Genomic DNA, 19,271 nt, shown 5'->3' on the forward strand with positions numbered 1-19,271 from the left:
CAAAAGTAAATAAAACAAAGTGTGCACAAATATCAATAAATACAATTCTTCCGTCTCGGAAGCTTCCTGCTTTATTTGATTAAGCAGGGTGAAAAACAGAGCAGTCATGCTCGTTGCTTTTCTTCCTCCTTCCTTCCCTGCAATCTTCTCCCTCCTAATGGGAATCGGAAGTTTAAGTGGAGCAGCCTGGCCGGCCCTGGCCTAACCTCCCCATCTGGAAGGGAACTTACCCGCCTTGGGGCTACTCCCAACCCTTCCCAGCTGTTGGGTTTGGGGTTTTTGTTTTTGCGGGCTTGAGAAAGCATATTTTTATAAATGATTGCCATATCCTCCACCAGCTGCTGACCCTGCTCCTGTCCCCGATCGGGGCATGTTTCTCATTTTTATCGGCCGCATACTGGAGCTGACCCCGGCCAGGCCCGCACGCTAACCCGACAGCTCTACGTGTTGGGGCTGTGACAGCGCAGACAAAAGGTTCCCAGTGCGGCCTGACATCCTCGGCACTCTCGCCCCGGGCTAATGTCACGGGCTCCCACAGTGTGCCCATTCGCCACACTCTCCTCTGACACGTCCTCCCCGTGCGGCCCGGGAAGGGAAGACTTTCACCAGCCGTCCCACCGGCCACTCAGCCGCCCTCCTTTGATACAGAGCCTCGGATTCACCAGAGACCAACCAAAACTTAAAAAACACTGATGATCGATACTTAAAATCAGTTTTGGTTTGTAATCAATGAAATATGATTAACTCTCTACGCCCATTCAACCATCACCACAATGTTTTTATTTTTATCATTCATGTTAATCTAACTGTAAACTTAACTGGAGAAAAAACAAGCATATTAAATACTTCATCATTATCAAATCTTCGGCAAAAATACTGAATCACCCGTATCACCAGAATTAAAAAGAAAGTATTAAAAAGAACATCACGAAGTGCCAGAAAAAGAAAGATTATATCAGTCTATATTTGTAACAAATGATGTTCACCTCAGTTAATCATTCTCATGAAAAATGAAAGCCTCTTCCCTATGTGGACTGAAGAGAGACCGACAGAGAGCAGGTGACAAAGCATCGTGTAAAAGTTTTAAAACCCGAGACGGCCTCCCTTCCTGCAATAACAAAGTCACATGTTTTTCTCACGGCTCCTCAAACATTTCACTCGACTGTCAATACCCAGCTTTAATTAAAAATATATTAACTGTTAATGCTCAGACTGGTGCCAATACGCCGAATGTTTGTGCTCCTGAAGTATTCATGAAAAGGGAGAGATTCTCTTCTGGCTGCTCCCTCTCTATAATTCATCAGCTGTGCTTTCTCAGGTGAGGGCGACAAAGCAGGGAGCCAAGCAGACCTGCTCTCACTGTGGCAAAACAAAGAGGACGGAAAAGATTTTCACAGCTGCCGACAGAGCCAGAAATACAGACCTAAATAGAAACCCAGGAAAAATACAAGCCCATGATGTGTATGATGTTTGAGTTGTAAAATACGCAACATCGTCCCATTTCCAATTCTTTATTTTCAGTACCCTATTTCATATTGTGTAAATGTGTCTACAGAGATGGTAATTATATTGTAACATCATACAAAGCTGTAATTTGGTAATAAGCACTTAAAAGAAATGCAGAAACCTCTACACAGACATTGAGAATTCCTGAAAGTTCGTGTAACCACCTCTTTATTTTTACTAGTATTATTTTTGGCTTGCCGTAACACTTGAAAATATACACACAATCACTGAAAGTTATACAGTAAGTGGTGGGAGTTCATGATGCTAAAAGGGCAGAGATATAACAAAAGCGTCTCAAAAACGAAGACACACAACAACAAAATACAACAACCAACACATAATGCAAAAGGTCTGGGCATTGGATAACACAGCTCTGTTTGATGTCTGCATGGTTTTCAAAGACATAATCTCGGTGCCAAGGTTGCACATTTTAATATGGAAGGGCTTAGTTTATATACATTTATATCCTGCGAACCTAAGACCCTGGTTCTGACCAATCCGTGAATGCATAAATAGCAGCTGAGAGTAGCTGGAGAAAGCCCTCTGTGAGCAAACAGGAGTCACAAGTTGGTCATTTGTTTTTGCAGAAGTCCAGCAGGAGGAACAAAGTTCACACTCAGTGTTGTTTACCAGGACGAGACCATCAGAGAGCTCTTAAACTAACTGACAATCAAATTAAAACCTGAATATGCAACTTCCTGTCGGGCCTACAGCTGGCAGTGACACTTTTATTTCTTGTGATCAAGATTAAGTCTCTACGATATGCATCAAAACCTGGTAACCAGGACAGTGTAAATCCCAGCATGGCTATGGTAAAGCCAATATAAAAATAAATATAAAAGAAGTATTGTCCATAAGAGAAATATCATCCACTGTGCACAAGACCAGGAACTGGTCCATTACTTAATATATTAGCTGCAGCCTTTTTTTATTATTCATCTTTATTTCTATTTCTATTATTTGTGCACCATATACACGTTTCTCCAAACAGACAGGTCACAATTTCATACTTAACAAAGGCAAACAAAACTCCCCATTTCTTTCCTTTTTTATTTGTAGCCAACATTACAGATCTACTGTATGCTCTGTTAGGTTGCAAACAATTCTTCTCACGGCTCAGAACACAACACAAACTATACATTATATATATATGTTAAAAAACAAAAAACTAAGAGTGAAAAATAAACTGCAATATATGCAAAATGTCAGGAAATAATAACAACAACAATAATACTGGCATATAATAATAATACTGTAAAATGAACATATTTCGTAGAGTAGAACAGCACAAGGAATTACCAGCCACGGTATCAAGACAGCCAGGGGTGACAGAAAGGGGTTTTAAAAGGATCTTCACACGGGGGTCTCCACTTAGCTGCTCTCCCTCCCTATGCTGTGCTGTACCTTGTCAGTATGACTTATTTCACCATAAAATACCCCTTCCACACCCCTGGGGGTACAAACTCGAAATGTGTGCTCACTACACACAGCTCTATAGTGAGGAATGCAGGTGTTTTTATCTTCGAGCGCCTTCCATTCTGTGCACTTTGTATTTCTTTTCAGTCTCAATATCGGAGCCACAGCAGCTCCCCGCTCCGCAGATCTCTCCGGTCGAGCCATCTGTGTCAGGAGCAGACAGCGCGCGCATCTCGGCACACGGGGCCGTGAGGTCGACTACTGCGTTTCTCGCGCTATTGGTTGATTTAGACGACGTGGCCTTTGCGATGCACCTAGGAGGCTCACACGCAAACGAGTGTTGGTGTTCATAACCTCATTACTGAGGCAGCGTCTGCTCCAATAAGCACACAGTGATGTTATTTAAGCAAACCGCTCTGAATATCAATTGAATCTACTGCACGGCGCAACACCGAAGCCAACAGAATTCAATCAATCTGTGGAAGTTTGTGTGGCTTTTTTAATTTAATTTAATTTTTGGTCTTCAAATCTGCTCTGCAGCTCAGAAGAGGAGCCCTGTGTGTCCTGCTGTCGGGGCACCGCGTCCTCTTCACCGGCCCCTGCAGGGCCCTGAGGAAAACTCTCTTTGACACTCGGATGACAAATCAATGACGGAAAGGGGAGAAAATGAGGGAATGGAAATGCATGCTTAGAAAGAATATAAAGACATGATTTGGCTGATTGGCCTCCCGTTAGGAAATACCTGTGGAGAAAACAAAAAAAATAGCGTTTTTAATCTTTGTATTGGCACACTTTTTTCGTTTTAAGCATGCACTGTCATTCCGCCGTTTCTGTACAGCGGCCTAGTGACAGGGACATATACACTGGCCGTCTGGTCCTGAGCCTCGTGCCTGTGCTACTACTGATGACAAACAAGCACATAACCCCACAAACACACACTACGTGACGCATGCATCGAGCACCCAGGAGAATAACTTCAGCTATAATCATGGAGGGCTGCAGAACTGACGGATGCCACCAATCGACAGGCTCTGTCCTGACAATGTTTTAATTGATATATCACTCAAGGTCTGCCAACAAAGTCAAAGTTATTTAATAATTATTATTATTAAAATGAACAAAACATGCACTTCTGTCATCCTGATTGAACACACTTGCATTCTCCCACTTAAAATGAAAAACTAGTAAAGCCTCCAAAAACAAACTATTTGTTTTAATTTATAAAAAGGATTTTATAAGAATTCCAAAATGGAACAGCTTTAAACGCCATCGCTTGGCTAAATTTTCGCTGTGAGTCTCTTTTTTTTTAATTTTCCTTCTGAAAAGCCAGTAAGGAAATAAATATGTGCCTCAAGCTTCTGGCACCAGCAAAAGTCCTTCCGTGTAAACAGTTCTGACAGGACACAAAACACAAAGGCACACACAAACAGAAAAACACAAACAATTAAACATCAGTCCAGCGCACAATAACCCTCTCTAAATCACGATGGAAACGCTGAGACACTTATTTTTTAATTTGAAATGCCATAAAAAGAAGAAGAGCTTAAATCCACTCCTGAGCAGGGACTATAAATCCACGTCTGTGCCTCTCTCTCTCTCTCTCTCTCTCTCTCTCTCTCCATGTCCCAGTACGAGGCTGTGCAGCACTCTAGAGAAACTGACCGAAGAATAAGCAGACATGTCTGATCTGTGCACACACTATGTTTGTGGGTAATGAATGATTTCTGCGCGGGTTTCTGTCTTCACTGCAGACCTCTTATTTGCCCATCTTAACTCAATTAAAAGAAAATAAGGATGGTTTGACCGACAGATGAACCAGTTTTGAGCTGAGGGCATTTCTCCTCATGCTGCAGTCTATCAACCACAGCGACTGTCAGCTACAGCTTCTCAATCTTTAACTCAGATCGCACTGCTGCAAGGAGCACAAGTTGGGCTCACGGCCTCCTATTGCATATCCCCGGTCTGTCTGTTGACCCGAGCCTGAGACAGTGCTCACTTGACATTCGACTGCAAGTGCAGCGCATATAAATAAAGCAAAAAGCTTTTCCATGGTCCAATGGCAATGAAAATGCAGATGTTCAGATTAGGATGGGCACCTCCTGAAGTCTCCAGTCTGAAGAGTACAGGCATGTGAATGTAAACACTGTTACATCTGATATAATATTATCCACCGATCAATTTAGCATACAAGATATATTCACTCATCAAGTTCGGATGTTTACAGAGCACAGTTACGTACTGGAGAGCAGCCATCGGGAATCCAGGGACCGGACGAGGTGTGGACGTGTCAGATCTCACTCTTACGTCTTCAGCTCTTGACATGCACTGACCGCGGCAGAAGTTTGCGGCCTACGCTGAGCAGAGAGGCTGCAGAGAGGAATGCCACCTTGTGCTGCCCTGCAGGGCCGTCCCCGCCACGCTGCTGTGTTAATGACCTCACAGCAGTGTTCAGATCCCGGCCTTCTGTTTTTCTTTCTCACTGAATGATTTCCCTAAAGCCAGAGCCGGGCGGAGTGCCACTAATGCGGCCGTAAAAGTCCCACTGTGTTTGGAGGGAGCGAGGCGACGGAGGGGCAGGAGGTAATCAAGCTTAGAGATTAAGGTTTGCTAAAGCTGTGAGATCTGCTCGGCTCAGGGTGCCCGTTAACCCTTCAGGGGGAGGTGTGAGCTGCACACGCAACCGCACAGACTGTGCACTCGGGCCGGTCTATCCGCAGTCTGGCGCAGAACAGACCCGGGACGGGAATGCATGTAAACATCAAGATATGGATACATACATACATCTTTTCACAGCTAGATACCGAGATATCATACATGGCTGAATCTTTCTTTTAAAGTTTTAAAATGTTGTTGTGGTTTTGCAGCATGTCCACACCGTGAGGAAACAAGAGTGCTGATGTAGTGACCATGCCCTGGCCAAGAAACCCTTCGCACGGGGCCAGGGAGGAGAAGGGAGAGCTGTCTCTCAGGGAAAATGACTCCCATCCACAGCTACAATGCACTGGTACTGCTTGTGCTCAACACAGGATTCCCAGATTAAAAATCAAAGGTGACAGTTACTGTATCTCAAGAGGGTGACAAAAATGTGATCAAACTGCCCCAGAGCCCTGCAGCCCCCCAGAAAGACTTTTCCAATTAATCTATACAGTAAATGAGGGGTTAAGCCTTGGGCATAAAACAGGGTCAGTACAATATGGGTTTATTTTTTCACAAAGCAAATATCGCTCTACAGACGCCTGATTAAAATGCAACAGCTGTTTATGGCGGCGCATTTTCCGCTAATTTACTGAAACAGATTTTAAGAAGCCTTGTTGTAGCTGCTTCTTCATTTGCATAATTCAGACACAAAACAGTGGCTCTGTTTATAATTGCGGACCATTCTTCAGTCAGATAAAGTGCTCCAAATTAAAATGAAAAGTGCGGCTTCTATTTTTTCCTCCGTCATCTTCCATAATTTAATCATAATCATAAGTCATTATAAACTATAAGTGAAGGTGATATTGTGAGAGGACAATGGGCTGATCTTCAAGATTCACAAATAAAATTAAAACATGTAAACATTTATCTTCTAATAATGGAAATCTATGGTATTGGCATGCTAACATGAACCAATTAAGTTGCAAGCTAAGAGATACTTCAATGAACACCCACACTGAAAACTAAGCTTTTCTTGGCTATTTACTTTACTTTATTAGAGCAAAAGCCTGAGATTTTCAGTCAGAAACATGGACTCATCATTTATCAACTCCTTTGCATCACAAGCACAACATTTAGACAGAAATGGGACACGATGACTGGTGAATACTATTAATCCCCCCCCCCCATATTTAAAGGGGTCATTGCCCTGTTCATATTCATATCAGGGGACCCCTCCTTGCTAATTAAGGTCAAGACATTAAGCAAGCTAACGGGGGATGATGTGTGAAAACCAATTGGATGGATGAATCCCTGTCTGTAGCACTCAACGTCGTGAGCCGTTAATTTATTCCATTATGTGTTGGTGCACCACATTTGCTTCGCTTGGATTGTCTTCTTTCTTCTAATTCTCCTGTGCACGCAATAACATATTTATGACTGCCACAGAGCGTTACGCACAATGCAGTACCCAGTTCGAGTGCCGGGAAGCAGAACCATATGGAACCGTCCTGTCTTAAGATGGTATGTGCGCCGATAATTGTGCCCAAGTTGTGTGCCCGTGCATACGCGGCGCGCAGAAACACGGGCCAAAACAGTCGCTTTTCCATGAGAAACTCGGTACAAAGACAGCGTGCAGATTTTTTTTTTTAATGATTTGGATTTTTTCCTTTTTTTAAATCTATACTTTTCCCTCAGTTCTTATTCGTGCCCTCTGGCTGCATTGCCTTTGATACGGCATAAAAAGGGAATCCAGTCAAGTTGTTTTATTGAAAACATGGACTGTTATTTTGGAAGAAGTAATGCTGTGTTCCCCAGATACAGCACCAAAGAAGCGAGCAGCTTTCCTGATTACAGAGACGAGCCCCAGACTTCGACTTTAATGAGTTGCAACCCATGCGTCATGGTGTGCGATGCCAAAATGTAAAACTATACGCAAGACATGCCGGCCTGTAACTTTTTCTTTTCTTTTTTTTTTTCTCTTTTAAAGGGAACACAAAACTAGACAACCAACTTTCAAAATCAAAAACACAGTCCGCTACTGCGAACCCGGAAACCCACAGCACACAGTAGGCGCATGTCATGTTCGAATAACACAATATAAATTACGCCATTGCAGTTGATTTCTTTTGCGGTGCTTCGCTTTACAATAGGGGCCACGTGAAGGTAGATAATTCCTTCATTACAGATGCAGTGTTTTTGAGTTGCCTCTTAAAAGCAGCTTGGAGTCGATCCTTCACATCAGATAAGAGCAATTGTTTGATGGCAATTTTTATTTTATTTCACTCTTTTGGTGTCAATAATCCCTGAGGCGGCCCCACATTTTCCTAAATTAATGATGAGCCTCTCATCTCCTCAGCCTGCAAACTTAGCCATGTGTGAGACCGCCAGCCAAGTAATTATACATCCACTCAAAGGATCAGACAAATAAGATTTCTTTAAATTTTTAATAAAACACCACAGCTGTCAGAAAAAAGGGGGGGGGACAAATAAAATAATAATTTTGCTAGGACAATGTAAGAGCAGTAGCATACACAGTGCGTTTTCTCACCCAATAAAGAACATTAGCTCCTTCACACCTCGTATTATAAGGTGATTCTGAGGGAAAACGATGGTGTAAAACTGTTCTGATTCCAGAGCTGCACAGAAGAGGTGAGGAAATGTGAAAATCAATGCCCTCAGGTACATTGTGGGCCAAACCGAGGGCACTTTAATGCCTACGTGCACCTGATTGGCCATGTCTGCGCTATCTGGAAATGCTGAATTCCTCCGTTAACTTCCTGCAATTAGTAACAATGGTCAAACATTAGCTGGAGGGAATTCCTAGCTCTGTGATTCTGTTCCCAATTTCTCTGCCACTGTTCTTATAGAAAGAGAATAATTTGAGCATCATTGTAAAAGAAACAATACAGTCTTACACAGTCAACGCAGAAGACATGTCAGGTAGCACGCTGCGATATATTGTATCAGTACTAGTGCTCTGTCTGCATGAAAAACCTGATAAAAAGTAAAAGTCATCTGTTCATTTTCAATTGTTAACAATATATACAATTAGGCTGTGTTGGTTCAGTGTTTATTTTAAGCCTGGACACTACATTTCCTTGAATATAATATTTACTCTGAAATAAAATCCTTGAGAATGCAAATTGGTTGAAATGTTGCAAGTTCTTAACTAATAAAAAACTATTTAGCATTTTTTCCCCAGGAATTTACTGTAGTACATTGTATTGAACTGTTTGACTGTGTGTTATAACTTTTAAACTTAAACTTTAAGGTCATTTTAAATATAATTAAATATAATATAACTGTTAATAATACTATATTACAGTGATGGTAATACTGTGTCCTGACTAGGCCTCAACAGACAATCTATGTCCCCTAGGCATTGATACAGGAAACCCACTAATTGATAAATAACAGCGCTATTTGTTCAAACCATAATAATCATAATCATAATAATGTAAGTAGCTTAGAAATGATTAGTATGACTAAATTCTAGTATGACATTTAAGGGGGCTTTTTGTGATTTACCAACCAAATGTCTTCTTTACTGGTTTTCCTGTTCTGTTTCTGTTCCTTTTTATAATTTGAACTGACGAGTGCTATAACAAGACTAAATCAGAATGAGTACATTATTATTTATTTTAAATTAACATTAAAACTGTGATCCTGGGCTCCCTCTGTGGACTCCTAATCTCCAGGCAGTTCTGTGTGGTGGTGTAAGAGTTTAAAGCTTTTTGCTGAATTTCACAGATTTAATAACAAATGAAACAGTGATGGATCAAGGCTCACTGAATTAAGCATCTGTCACTACATACAAATAATATTAACAATGAAAAAAATATCTAGTCTTTAATATGAGCTTCGTGTTCAGAGCTGTGAGCTGAAAAGCATTTCTTTATTTCCTTTCTTTCTGGGTCATGTTTTAACCTTTTCAATTCGCGGGGCTTTCAATCTAAGACAAGAAGGTCAGAAGGAACTGTTAGTTTACAAATTAAACCATTTCTGGTTGTCTTATATTACTAAACCACTTCCATATGGCTGCAGGTTTTGGGGAGGACGCTAAGATTTCTCTGTTATGATACTTATCCAGGACACAAATAGATGTTTTTGCAGCGAGGGATCACTATGCAAATGCAGGCAATAAACAGAACACAATCGTACAGAGTCCTGTCCCCTGGATAGCAGATAAACCTGGACATGTCAAAATTACAATAGAATAAAGGTTGACATGAGCTTCAACACTTAATTTCAATCAAACATTTGCACGGCTCAAGTCATGCACGTGCACACATTACAACACACACTAATAGCTTGTGATGTACTTCCTTCTCAGGATAAATAGGCAACCAGGTATATCCCCATTGAGTGCAGGCCAGTCCATTAGATACAGCAAAGACGGGAGATTACTGTTGAGCTGGTGTGGTAGCTTTAGGTTAACTGGAATGCATGTAACTGTTTAGTTTTCAGAAATATTTTAAATATAGTCCAAACTCATCTCGTGCAGCTGTTTTCTAACGTGAAGCAGGAGCACATCTGCAAAAGTCTCTGCAAAGAACCTTTAGCAAAAAATTCAAACAACTACATTCTGAAACAATTCCGAGATACTGGCACAGCGCCCACACTTCAGACACGGCTACAGCTCTGTCATATTGCATTGCAAGAGGATATGTTGAAAGCTGAGAATTTGAATTTGACAGTTCCAGGATCTTGTAACGCAGAAAAAAAAACAAAAAAAAAAACGGAAGTGCCAAGTATACGGCTTACTTCAATTTCTCACCCGTTTTAACCCTGCTGAACTTACATGTGATGATTTTCATTTTTCGAATGCCTTTCACAAAAAAAGATATAACTTCAGGTTCCCTGCTGCACAATTGGAGTGGCTGTCAAAGCAATAAGCACCGAGAACACTTCCATGTTGTGGTAGTAAAAAATAGATGTATAAATAACTATATGTGATGACTGTTGGCGGAAGTGAGAGTGACTCCCATTCCCTGTTTTGGGACAATGAGGAGTGTGTGATGTTGAGGAAAGTGACAGTGCTAGTGACACAGTCCTGGCCGTGATTAAATTAAAAGAAGCTAGCTGCATCCTGTATTTCAATTCTAGCCTATTTTCCAAACTGGCAATGCAATACAGAAGCTTTCAGACAATAATGAATACGTTACATTATATATCTAACGGCACAGTCACTTCCCAAATACAGTCGCAGTGTGACCCGAGTTGTCCGCACCTCTTGGCAATGTTCTGTGCTTTCACTATACTGTACCCAGTTCCAGATCTGGGTGGGTGAACTCCGACATACAGGTATGGGAATACACGTGCATGCGTTGTGATCGCATATATGTCAACACCAGTCAACACGCTAGTTCCCCTCAGATACAGCATGCTAGGGCTGGGCGATATGACTTAAAAATAATATCTCGATATTTTTAGAAGTTTGGGCGATACACAATATATATCTTGATATTTCTTGGTTTTATCCAATCAAGCCACAAAATAAGACCAAAGACATTCAAACTACAAGTATTTCGTTAATCCTCCAGTAAGCAAAACTAACAAATACTACATGCAGGTTGTCATGGTAAATATATGCAGAATGCAACACATTACAGGGCAAGTGTTGTGTGATTACTATTACGTGTGTTATGTTGTTATGGGATATATATATATATATATATATATATATATATATATATATATATATATATATATATATATATATATATATACATAAGTTTAAAAATAGCTGGCGTTAAAATAGTTTTAATGAATCTTAAATGCGGGTGCCTTCTCCCAGGGATTTTATATAGAACAATTATCCGCTCAAGGAAGGATGGACAGCAGTCCATATTCATCGATGTCTCAAATTATTTATTAGAGAAATAGTGAACATCATAATGCTGACGCGTTTCGACTTATCTTCCTCAGAGCACAAATATAAATATACACAGTATGATTTACTGTCACATAACAACAATAACACAAGTAATAGTGATCATGTAACACATGCGCTGTAAAAGGTACAGATTCAGGGAGATTTAGCACAGCCGGGTTTATAGTGGCTCATTAACATTTGCTAGACAGAGACATTTCTCCTCTGACTGTCGTGTCTTGATTCTACTTACAAGTACAGCACGTTGTTAATACAAAATAGTTATAATAATATTATTATTATTATTATTATTATTATTATTATTATTATTATTAATAATAATACAACTGTTGAACCACTTCACCATTTTAATAAAAATAAAATTATACTTTCTGCATGTGTTTGCATTGCTTTCCAATTCATTAAAATGCAAACAAACGTTTATTAATTTTATACAAATGATATCAGTCTATATTAGCGGGGGTGGGGGTGCTTGCAGATCGAGTTCAGCCCGGAGACGAGAGCGGGGCGGACCGTGTGCGCCTGCGCATTAAAGTGTCTCTTGCTTGTGTTGGTTATTGTGTGTCAGTTCTCTCTCCTCATGTCTGTGTGTTTCTGATGCTGATTTCTTGCCGCATCCGACACGTGTGGAAGAACCGGGAAGAACGCAAAGCGTCCTAATGACGAAAAATACTGCCGTAAAGATTGCAATTTGGGACACAAAGAATTAACCAATATAGCATAATATGAAATGATAGATGTTTTTCTATCATCATACGATATATATCGTCATATCGCACAGCCCTACAGCACGCCCACACACAGTTTCAGGACCCTGGCCCTTTCATGCGGAGGACGACAAGGTCTTTAGAATCCACACTTCAATGTTCCCCAGGCCATGTCCAGATGCCTTGCACTTGCCCAATTGCACCCTGCAATATTAACCTTGCATGACAGCCAGCTTTTTCTTCTTTGCATCTCGGTCTTAACAGATGGGTGAAAAGGTGTACCACATCATGTGTAAATCAGGAAAATGGTTTTGTTAACAATTAGCAAAGACTGGCTATAAAAGGGCAGCTCTCTGTTAACCACACGAGCGCTGAAATAACTGTGAAACCACGGCCCGACTGACACGGTACCCAATCAGTGGCCTCCGCCCTCTCCACATATCAGTACCTTCAATCTAGCGGGGCAGGATTCGTGTCAAATAAAATACCCACAGGATCAGCAGAATGTGAGCCATACGCCACACCAACATAGTCTCCGTCTGCGTACAGTCAGACACGTATTTTCCAAGAAATGTGTATTTTAATTTTACCGACACTGTTCAGTTGCAGGTTCCTATAAAACAGTGTGGGAATCGCAACATTAATTTTACACACACTCAGTCTGCAAACATGCGAGCGTGTGTTGATTACGAAGGCAAGCCTCTCAGCAGAATTTAATGAACTGAGAACAACCTTGATCAGTGATTCAAAGCTCTGAGCACGGGGGCACTCCCTCTTCTGCCCGCCTTCGCTCTGACATTCATCAACTCTGCGTTTTGATCTCTCAGGCACATCACATGTGCTTTCCAATCAGGGTTTCGGTCTCCAGGCCTCCAGTAGCCATTGCAGATCATTGGAAACAGCCCCAGCAAAGAGCGCGGCTCTGCGACAACAAACAGGGGCATTCACTTAGAGTCCAAGGGAGGAACAAAGCCAGAAACCGACGCGTCACCTTTTAATAAAACACGCTTCAGGTCTGTAAAAAACTTTGGAAAAGGTATATTGGAGCAGTTCTGGAAAAAACTAATTAGATATCAATGAATGCCTGTTTGCAGTAAGTAAGGCACACCCTCACCCTAACAAACTATAAAATAGTATCCCTTATTATTTCACAACCCTTTTCTCATCTGTATAGAGGAATATGCCTTCATACTTCAGAGCCATGGCTTAACTGAAACTGTACAAACTATAAATAAACTGCCCCTCCGGTCTGCTTCACATAGTTCATCACAGCCACACTACATCTTAAAAAGCTGGCAGGAGCAGGGAAGTCATTAGCAGCACTTATATTTTATCTCCTCTCTGATTCCAAATTATTTCATGCAAAAAAAAAGTGATTTTCTGTCTTTGGGCTTTATCCCTGAACACTCAGGTTACCAGGAGACAAACAGGATTGAACACTCCAGATTACAGGATTATCTTAGAATACATCTGCTTCAATATGACGGACCACAGCGCTAAGTTTTATACTAAATCTCTCACACTGGAGTCTGTCCTGTGTGTCTCTCAGTGCGTTTCCCATGTTTGGATGACAATACCATCTTTAATGGGACGCTGTTTTTGCACACGTTCAAGGCAAGATTAATTTCTGCAGCGCTGATTCATTCCAAGAGAAATAAATGCTGAAGCAGAGACTTGAAACAGACCTCCTCATCAAAGAAAACGACAAATTCTCACAACACATTTACATTTCAGGAGAAAAAGCAATCAACTCTATACAAACTCATAACAAATGTAAACTCTTGACACCGAGAGGCTTAGGAAAACTACATTTTGCAAAGAGTTTACTAAAGTATCGCACAGCATTTCTATGATTGCACCAAGATATTTGTATAATAAAAATGCACTTACAGTGGTTTTATGAGACAAGGACTTAGCCTACTCTGAACCCGTCAGATTAGCTTTCTCTAAGCAAGAACGGTTCTCTAAAAAAGAAATCATGTCTTCCTTTTATTTAATGTGGTTTAAAACTTCCAGCAAAGCAATGAGCTAATTGTGGCTTTTGATGTTAACTTTCTTTTTTCCTTCTTTTTTTTTAAGACATGTTATTCTTCATAGTCTATAAAACATTTTAACTGCAAATCTCTCCTGCAATCATTACAAGGGTCTCCAGAAGAAACAAGAAAAAAGAAAAGAAAAAGAAAAGAGACCCCTTCATCAAAGTCAATGGAAATACAAGGTATTAATTATGCTAAATGAAGAAATATGGCCATTTGGTTACATTTGTGGGTCAGAAACACTTTAATCTGTCCCTGCCAGCCAGCTGCCTGTTTTTCAGACCTATGTGCATCTGTATCAGCAGACGGCTCACATCAAAGTGCTGAGAGTGAGGAACGCAGGGAACGCCAGCACCCCCTCCACACACACTCAGTCAAACACACACACACACAGACGCAAGGTCAGCGCAAGAGGAACCAGCCTCCACTGGTGATCAATTACAATATTAAGACCTGCCTCCCTCTCCTGCACAGATACACACACCGGCTTTACCACACCCTATATGTGCAGAACCTCGCAGCCCCCTATAGATAGAGACGCAAAACCTTAACACCTCCTGGAATTATTCCTTTGCCACACTTTGCTTCCTATTGTTGCCGATTATGACACAGAGAGGAAGGGAGACTGCATTTACTGATTGGTAGACAGTATGCAGACGAACACAGAAGGGTGTCAGATAAAAATCTCCTCTCTCTCTCTCTCTCTCTCTCTCTCTCTCTCTATATATATATATATATATATATAACCACAGCAAGTTGCTTATTAGCGATTTAAAGATTTTACGAGCTGAGCGTATGGCGTCACTGGTGGATTAAGAAGGAACATTCGCTGGCCGAGAGAACTTTACCCATCAGTTGTGATGTATGGAGCATTTATCAATTACAACACACACAGAGCCGCCTTCTCTCAGACCACGAACAATGGCCCTGGTGAGATCACACTGTAAACACTGTACAATGATTCACAACACAACAGCTCCATGAAAACCAAACACGTCTAGATAGACAGAAATATAGATAGATAGAAAGATATATCTTATCTATATCTGTACTTTTTTTACTGGGATTAATTTTATGTCAAAACTTCAATTAAATTCAAGTGTGAGTCTGGACCTTATTTTCTAAAATGGCTACATGAGGTATCTGATTTTTCACACAAACCTTGAATTGTCAGCATTTAAACAAAGCTAAGAACGCCCTAGAAAACGGGGAGCTAAATACCGGCAGCAGCAGTAAACACTGGGGTAAGAGAGGGTGGATTCAGATGTGAAGACCTGAAGACTAAGTGACAGCTGAAGCTCCAAATCAAGTCCTGCGCGGGTCTTATAACCCCTGACGTGTCCCATAACGGAGCCTGTCCATGTTTGTATATAGATAAACATTGCATGAGTTATGAAGTGATATATTCAGCAGTGATGTGGTCGGGACAGGACATTATGCTTGAATGGTAGCCAACCAAAATCATAATCTGGTAGAAGAAAAACAACATAATGAAAACAAAGTTATTTTAAATGTTTTGATTAAAACTATCTGTGCTCCCGGGTTCTCCGTGACGGCAAAGTCCGGCGCAAGACAGCCGCCGTCCCGCAGTCTGGATCTCTTTAATGGCTTTGTGCTTGAGTGTCATTATTCTTGTTGTGGGGACCCGTCAGTGGTGTTCTCCACCGGGCGGCCGGATAGATGGCTTTCTCTGCCAGAGAAGAACTTTTTAAAAGTAGGAACCGTGATCTGTCAGGCAGCCGACACACAAATCAAGATTTATGGGCGGAAAATTACAACTCTTGAAGGTTAAGGTGAAAAAAAGGAGGCTGCAGTCTGAATTAAAATACAAAGCAACAAGGAGCAAGAGAAAAGACCTTTGGAGACCGGTGGCTTTGCATTATCACCGCCGGATCAGATGCACAGGAGACTAACTATATTATGGCATAAGACTTAGGTTTCGAAATGCATTAACTAATAATAGTGATTGTAACTTAAAATAATCAATTAATTTAAAGAAAGTAACAGTAAAATGATATGATCCTGATGGACCTGTCATTTTTTTTTAATAAACTCTAGAATAAGGAATTAAATAGAGATCAATTTCTGTAAAAAGTGATATAAAACATAGAGAGAATTGCATGTTTTCAATTTCCCCTCCTCATATATGTGCTCATCAGTCTGCTTGTACATTTAATGTGTATTTCAGGTTTTAATCTGTCACAGTTGGCTGGACTGATCTGATCATTTTAAGCTTTCTAATACCAGAGAAATGTGTCAATAAATATTTTGTGTATTAAAGCAATGATCATAAATAAAAAATAAAAACAAAATATTGTATTACTGTATAATATCTTCATAACCACAAGCAAAATTCAGCCACGGAACTTACTGTGTAAAAGACAAAATATATAATGATCTTGAATAACCATAAACCCCAGACTGCACTTAGCGTTTCTAAAAACAGACAGAGAAACCTAAGTGGAATACATAGAAACAAAAACACTTTGCAGAAAGAGGTCACAATAGAAATATGACATATATATATATAAATATAAATATAAATATAAATATAAAAATAAAAGAGGGTGAGGGACTGCAGAAGCAGCTTGTGAAGTACAATGGGAGGACTGGTAACGAGAATAGATGAATGAAAAAGAAGACGAGGTCTGGGAGCATCGAGGGAGTTGTTTAAGGAGAAACAGTGTCCGTTTGTGGCCGGTGATAATACTTTCCATTCAACAGGGTTTGCAGCTTGCTGATTCTTCTGATTGCAGGCTGGCGCCCTGCTGGCGAGCCTCTGCGCTGAAATTAAATCCACTCTATTCAGTTATAAATTATAATGCTCTATAAACAACACCCCCACTGGGAACACAGAGAGAGAGAGAGAGAGAGAGAGAGAGAGAGAGAGAGAGAGAGAGAGGGAGACTCTGCAGTCGGCTCTCTCTCCACTCCCGCTCCTCCGCTCCGCCGTGCCACTCACTCACAGAGGCGTTTGATCTCGACAGAGCAGAGAGAGAGAGAAGAGTAACCCGAGTCAAAAAGGAAAGGAGCAAAGACGCAGATGAACTAGTAGTTATTCTGGGTAAGTAAGTCACTGCTGGGGCTCCAAGACATAACAGAAGGAAAAAAAAAAGATAGATGTGAAAGATGGGGGACATTAAATGCCTGCATACAAGGTAATTAATCCCCTCCTGGCAAATACAACAAGCCCACCCCCTGACCAGTAAGGAAATAGTTAACAAAAGTTTAAAAATGACAGTCACCTAACCTTGCACTCTCCCTGCACACGTATGACCGAGCCATATACAACCTATTTGGCTAACAGGTTTTAGAGATCTGTGAGATTATTATGGATGATGAGCACACATTTCGTGCAGCAGATAAAAGCCTTGATAGGATGGACTCAGTTTTGATAGGATAAATCTGCATCCTTTTACTGTTTTATTTCTATTACAACACAAATACATGTGAAGACCACTTCCAGTCGGAGTTTGAGCACATCTGCACATTACTTTCCTTCTTATAATTATATTGCTGGCATATTTTGGTTCTGTTTAACATCTGCAGTAACTTTAACTCTTTACGTAAACATAGTTTTTCAGTGTGAATCACGTTCAAAAAGGTGTCAGTCTAATAATACTGCTTGGGCCTCTTTTTTCATTACCAGGTCATGCTATTTCTGAACGTGACATCCTTCAATTCTCTTTTTTCAGACACATCCTACAAGAATCCCTGCTTTCTCTGATCTTTGGGACACAAGTAACAGTGCTTCAGCAAGACAATAAATAGTTTACACCCAATCAACGACTACATATGCTTAAATATTCTGCTCCTCCTCCGCCCAAATCACTTAGGATCCCACGGTGCTTGACGAAGCAGATCTCGAAGGAGCAGTTCTTCGTGTTTTGCACCGTTCCACTCCGGTAGTTTCTTGAGGGATTGTTGTGCAAACAAAGGAAAACATGTCCAAGGTGTTGACACAAGAGCACCTTACAGAGGTGACGACTGCACACGTCCCACCCTGCTGAACCCCACTGCCACAGCCAGCAAAATGAGAGAAAGCTACCCATCCAGATCAGGAGGGTTTCCCAGACCCCCCGCCGGGTCTGTTTGACGATCAACACACTGGCGCTCCGACACGCCGGGGGATCTACTGTCCTCGTAGCGTTTGGTTGGCTTCCAATTAAGTCCAAAGTCTGGAATCTGCCACCCAAACCAATGGACTAAATCAAAGTTTGAAAACCTGAGAGACCAGGCCACCCCAATATACATACAAACACTGGGCTGTCACGTGTCAAAGCACTGACACAGAAAGAGAAGGATAGGTCTGACCAACATCCCGTCGAGATGCTGACAAACGAGACCTTCAGTTCACGCCGGAATCCTAAGAAAGGATCAAACAGGCACGGAGAGCCGAGGAGAACTGACCCTTTATTTTCAACACAGCAGATGACTTCCAAGAACTAAACCATTGTGCTTGAAATATTTAAACAGTAAAATCAATTCCTATACAAAGCATCCTGATTAAGGAGGCTTGCGTCTCTTGGCACCACTGCATACATTAAAAGCCTTTAAACTCCCTTCTCTGATTGCTACGCCAACCTTTTCGGCAGCTGTGATTATTGGTGGCAACAGTAGGGGGCGCTGCGCAGGAGACCACAGAGCGCCTCTGCTGGTGAAGGCATGTATCGCACCAAGAAGGACATTCAAGTTCGATTTTCATCAAAGGGGTAGGCAGAATTCGAAATCCCAAAATAAAATATATTATACAGGGAATTAGCCTCATATGAAAATGAACAGTGAAAACAAGACTATAGCCGGTGAAATCTGCTGAATCGGCCTCAGAGTAAGTCACCGCGTAGACGTCCTGGTGTAGTAATGTTTAACCTAAAAAGCTACGACAAAATAGAAAGTGACAGCCAGACAAGCATCTAGAAAGGCTTAGGTTAGCAAAACAGAGGACCGCAGAAGTGGGGGGGAAAAAAGTGTAAGAAAAATTGAAATGCAAAAAACGAGTGTCTGATGAATCAGAAGAGGCTCATAAATATATATTTGTAATGCTTGTCCGTGCATTACAGTAGACATTAAAGTGTC

The 19,271-nt window shown here is 41.1% G+C and overlaps 1 protein-coding gene across 6 annotated transcripts in view; it reads right to left on the reverse strand.

Annotated features, from left to right (window-relative positions):
• Positions 1-19,271, reverse strand: part of bcas3 (BCAS3 microtubule associated cell migration factor) — a 218,228-nt gene that overhangs the window by 84,829 nt on the left and 114,128 nt on the right. The window contains exon 25 of one of the 6 annotated variants that reach the window (XM_066695161.1): positions 1,619-3,664. The exons of the other annotated variants lie outside the window; for them this stretch is intronic. Within the exon in view, the coding sequence (XP_066551258.1) occupies positions 3,654-3,664 (11 nt within the window). The 3' untranslated portion in view covers positions 1,619-3,653. Of the gene's footprint in view, positions 1-1,618; positions 3,665-19,271 lie in introns of those variants that run through there. 6 annotated transcript variants of the gene reach the window in all.

This window comes from Amia ocellicauda, chromosome 22, assembly GCF_036373705.1.
Source record: "Amia ocellicauda isolate fAmiCal2 chromosome 22, fAmiCal2.hap1, whole genome shotgun sequence".
Classification (NCBI taxonomy): Eukaryota; Metazoa; Chordata; class Actinopteri; order Amiiformes; family Amiidae; genus Amia; species Amia ocellicauda.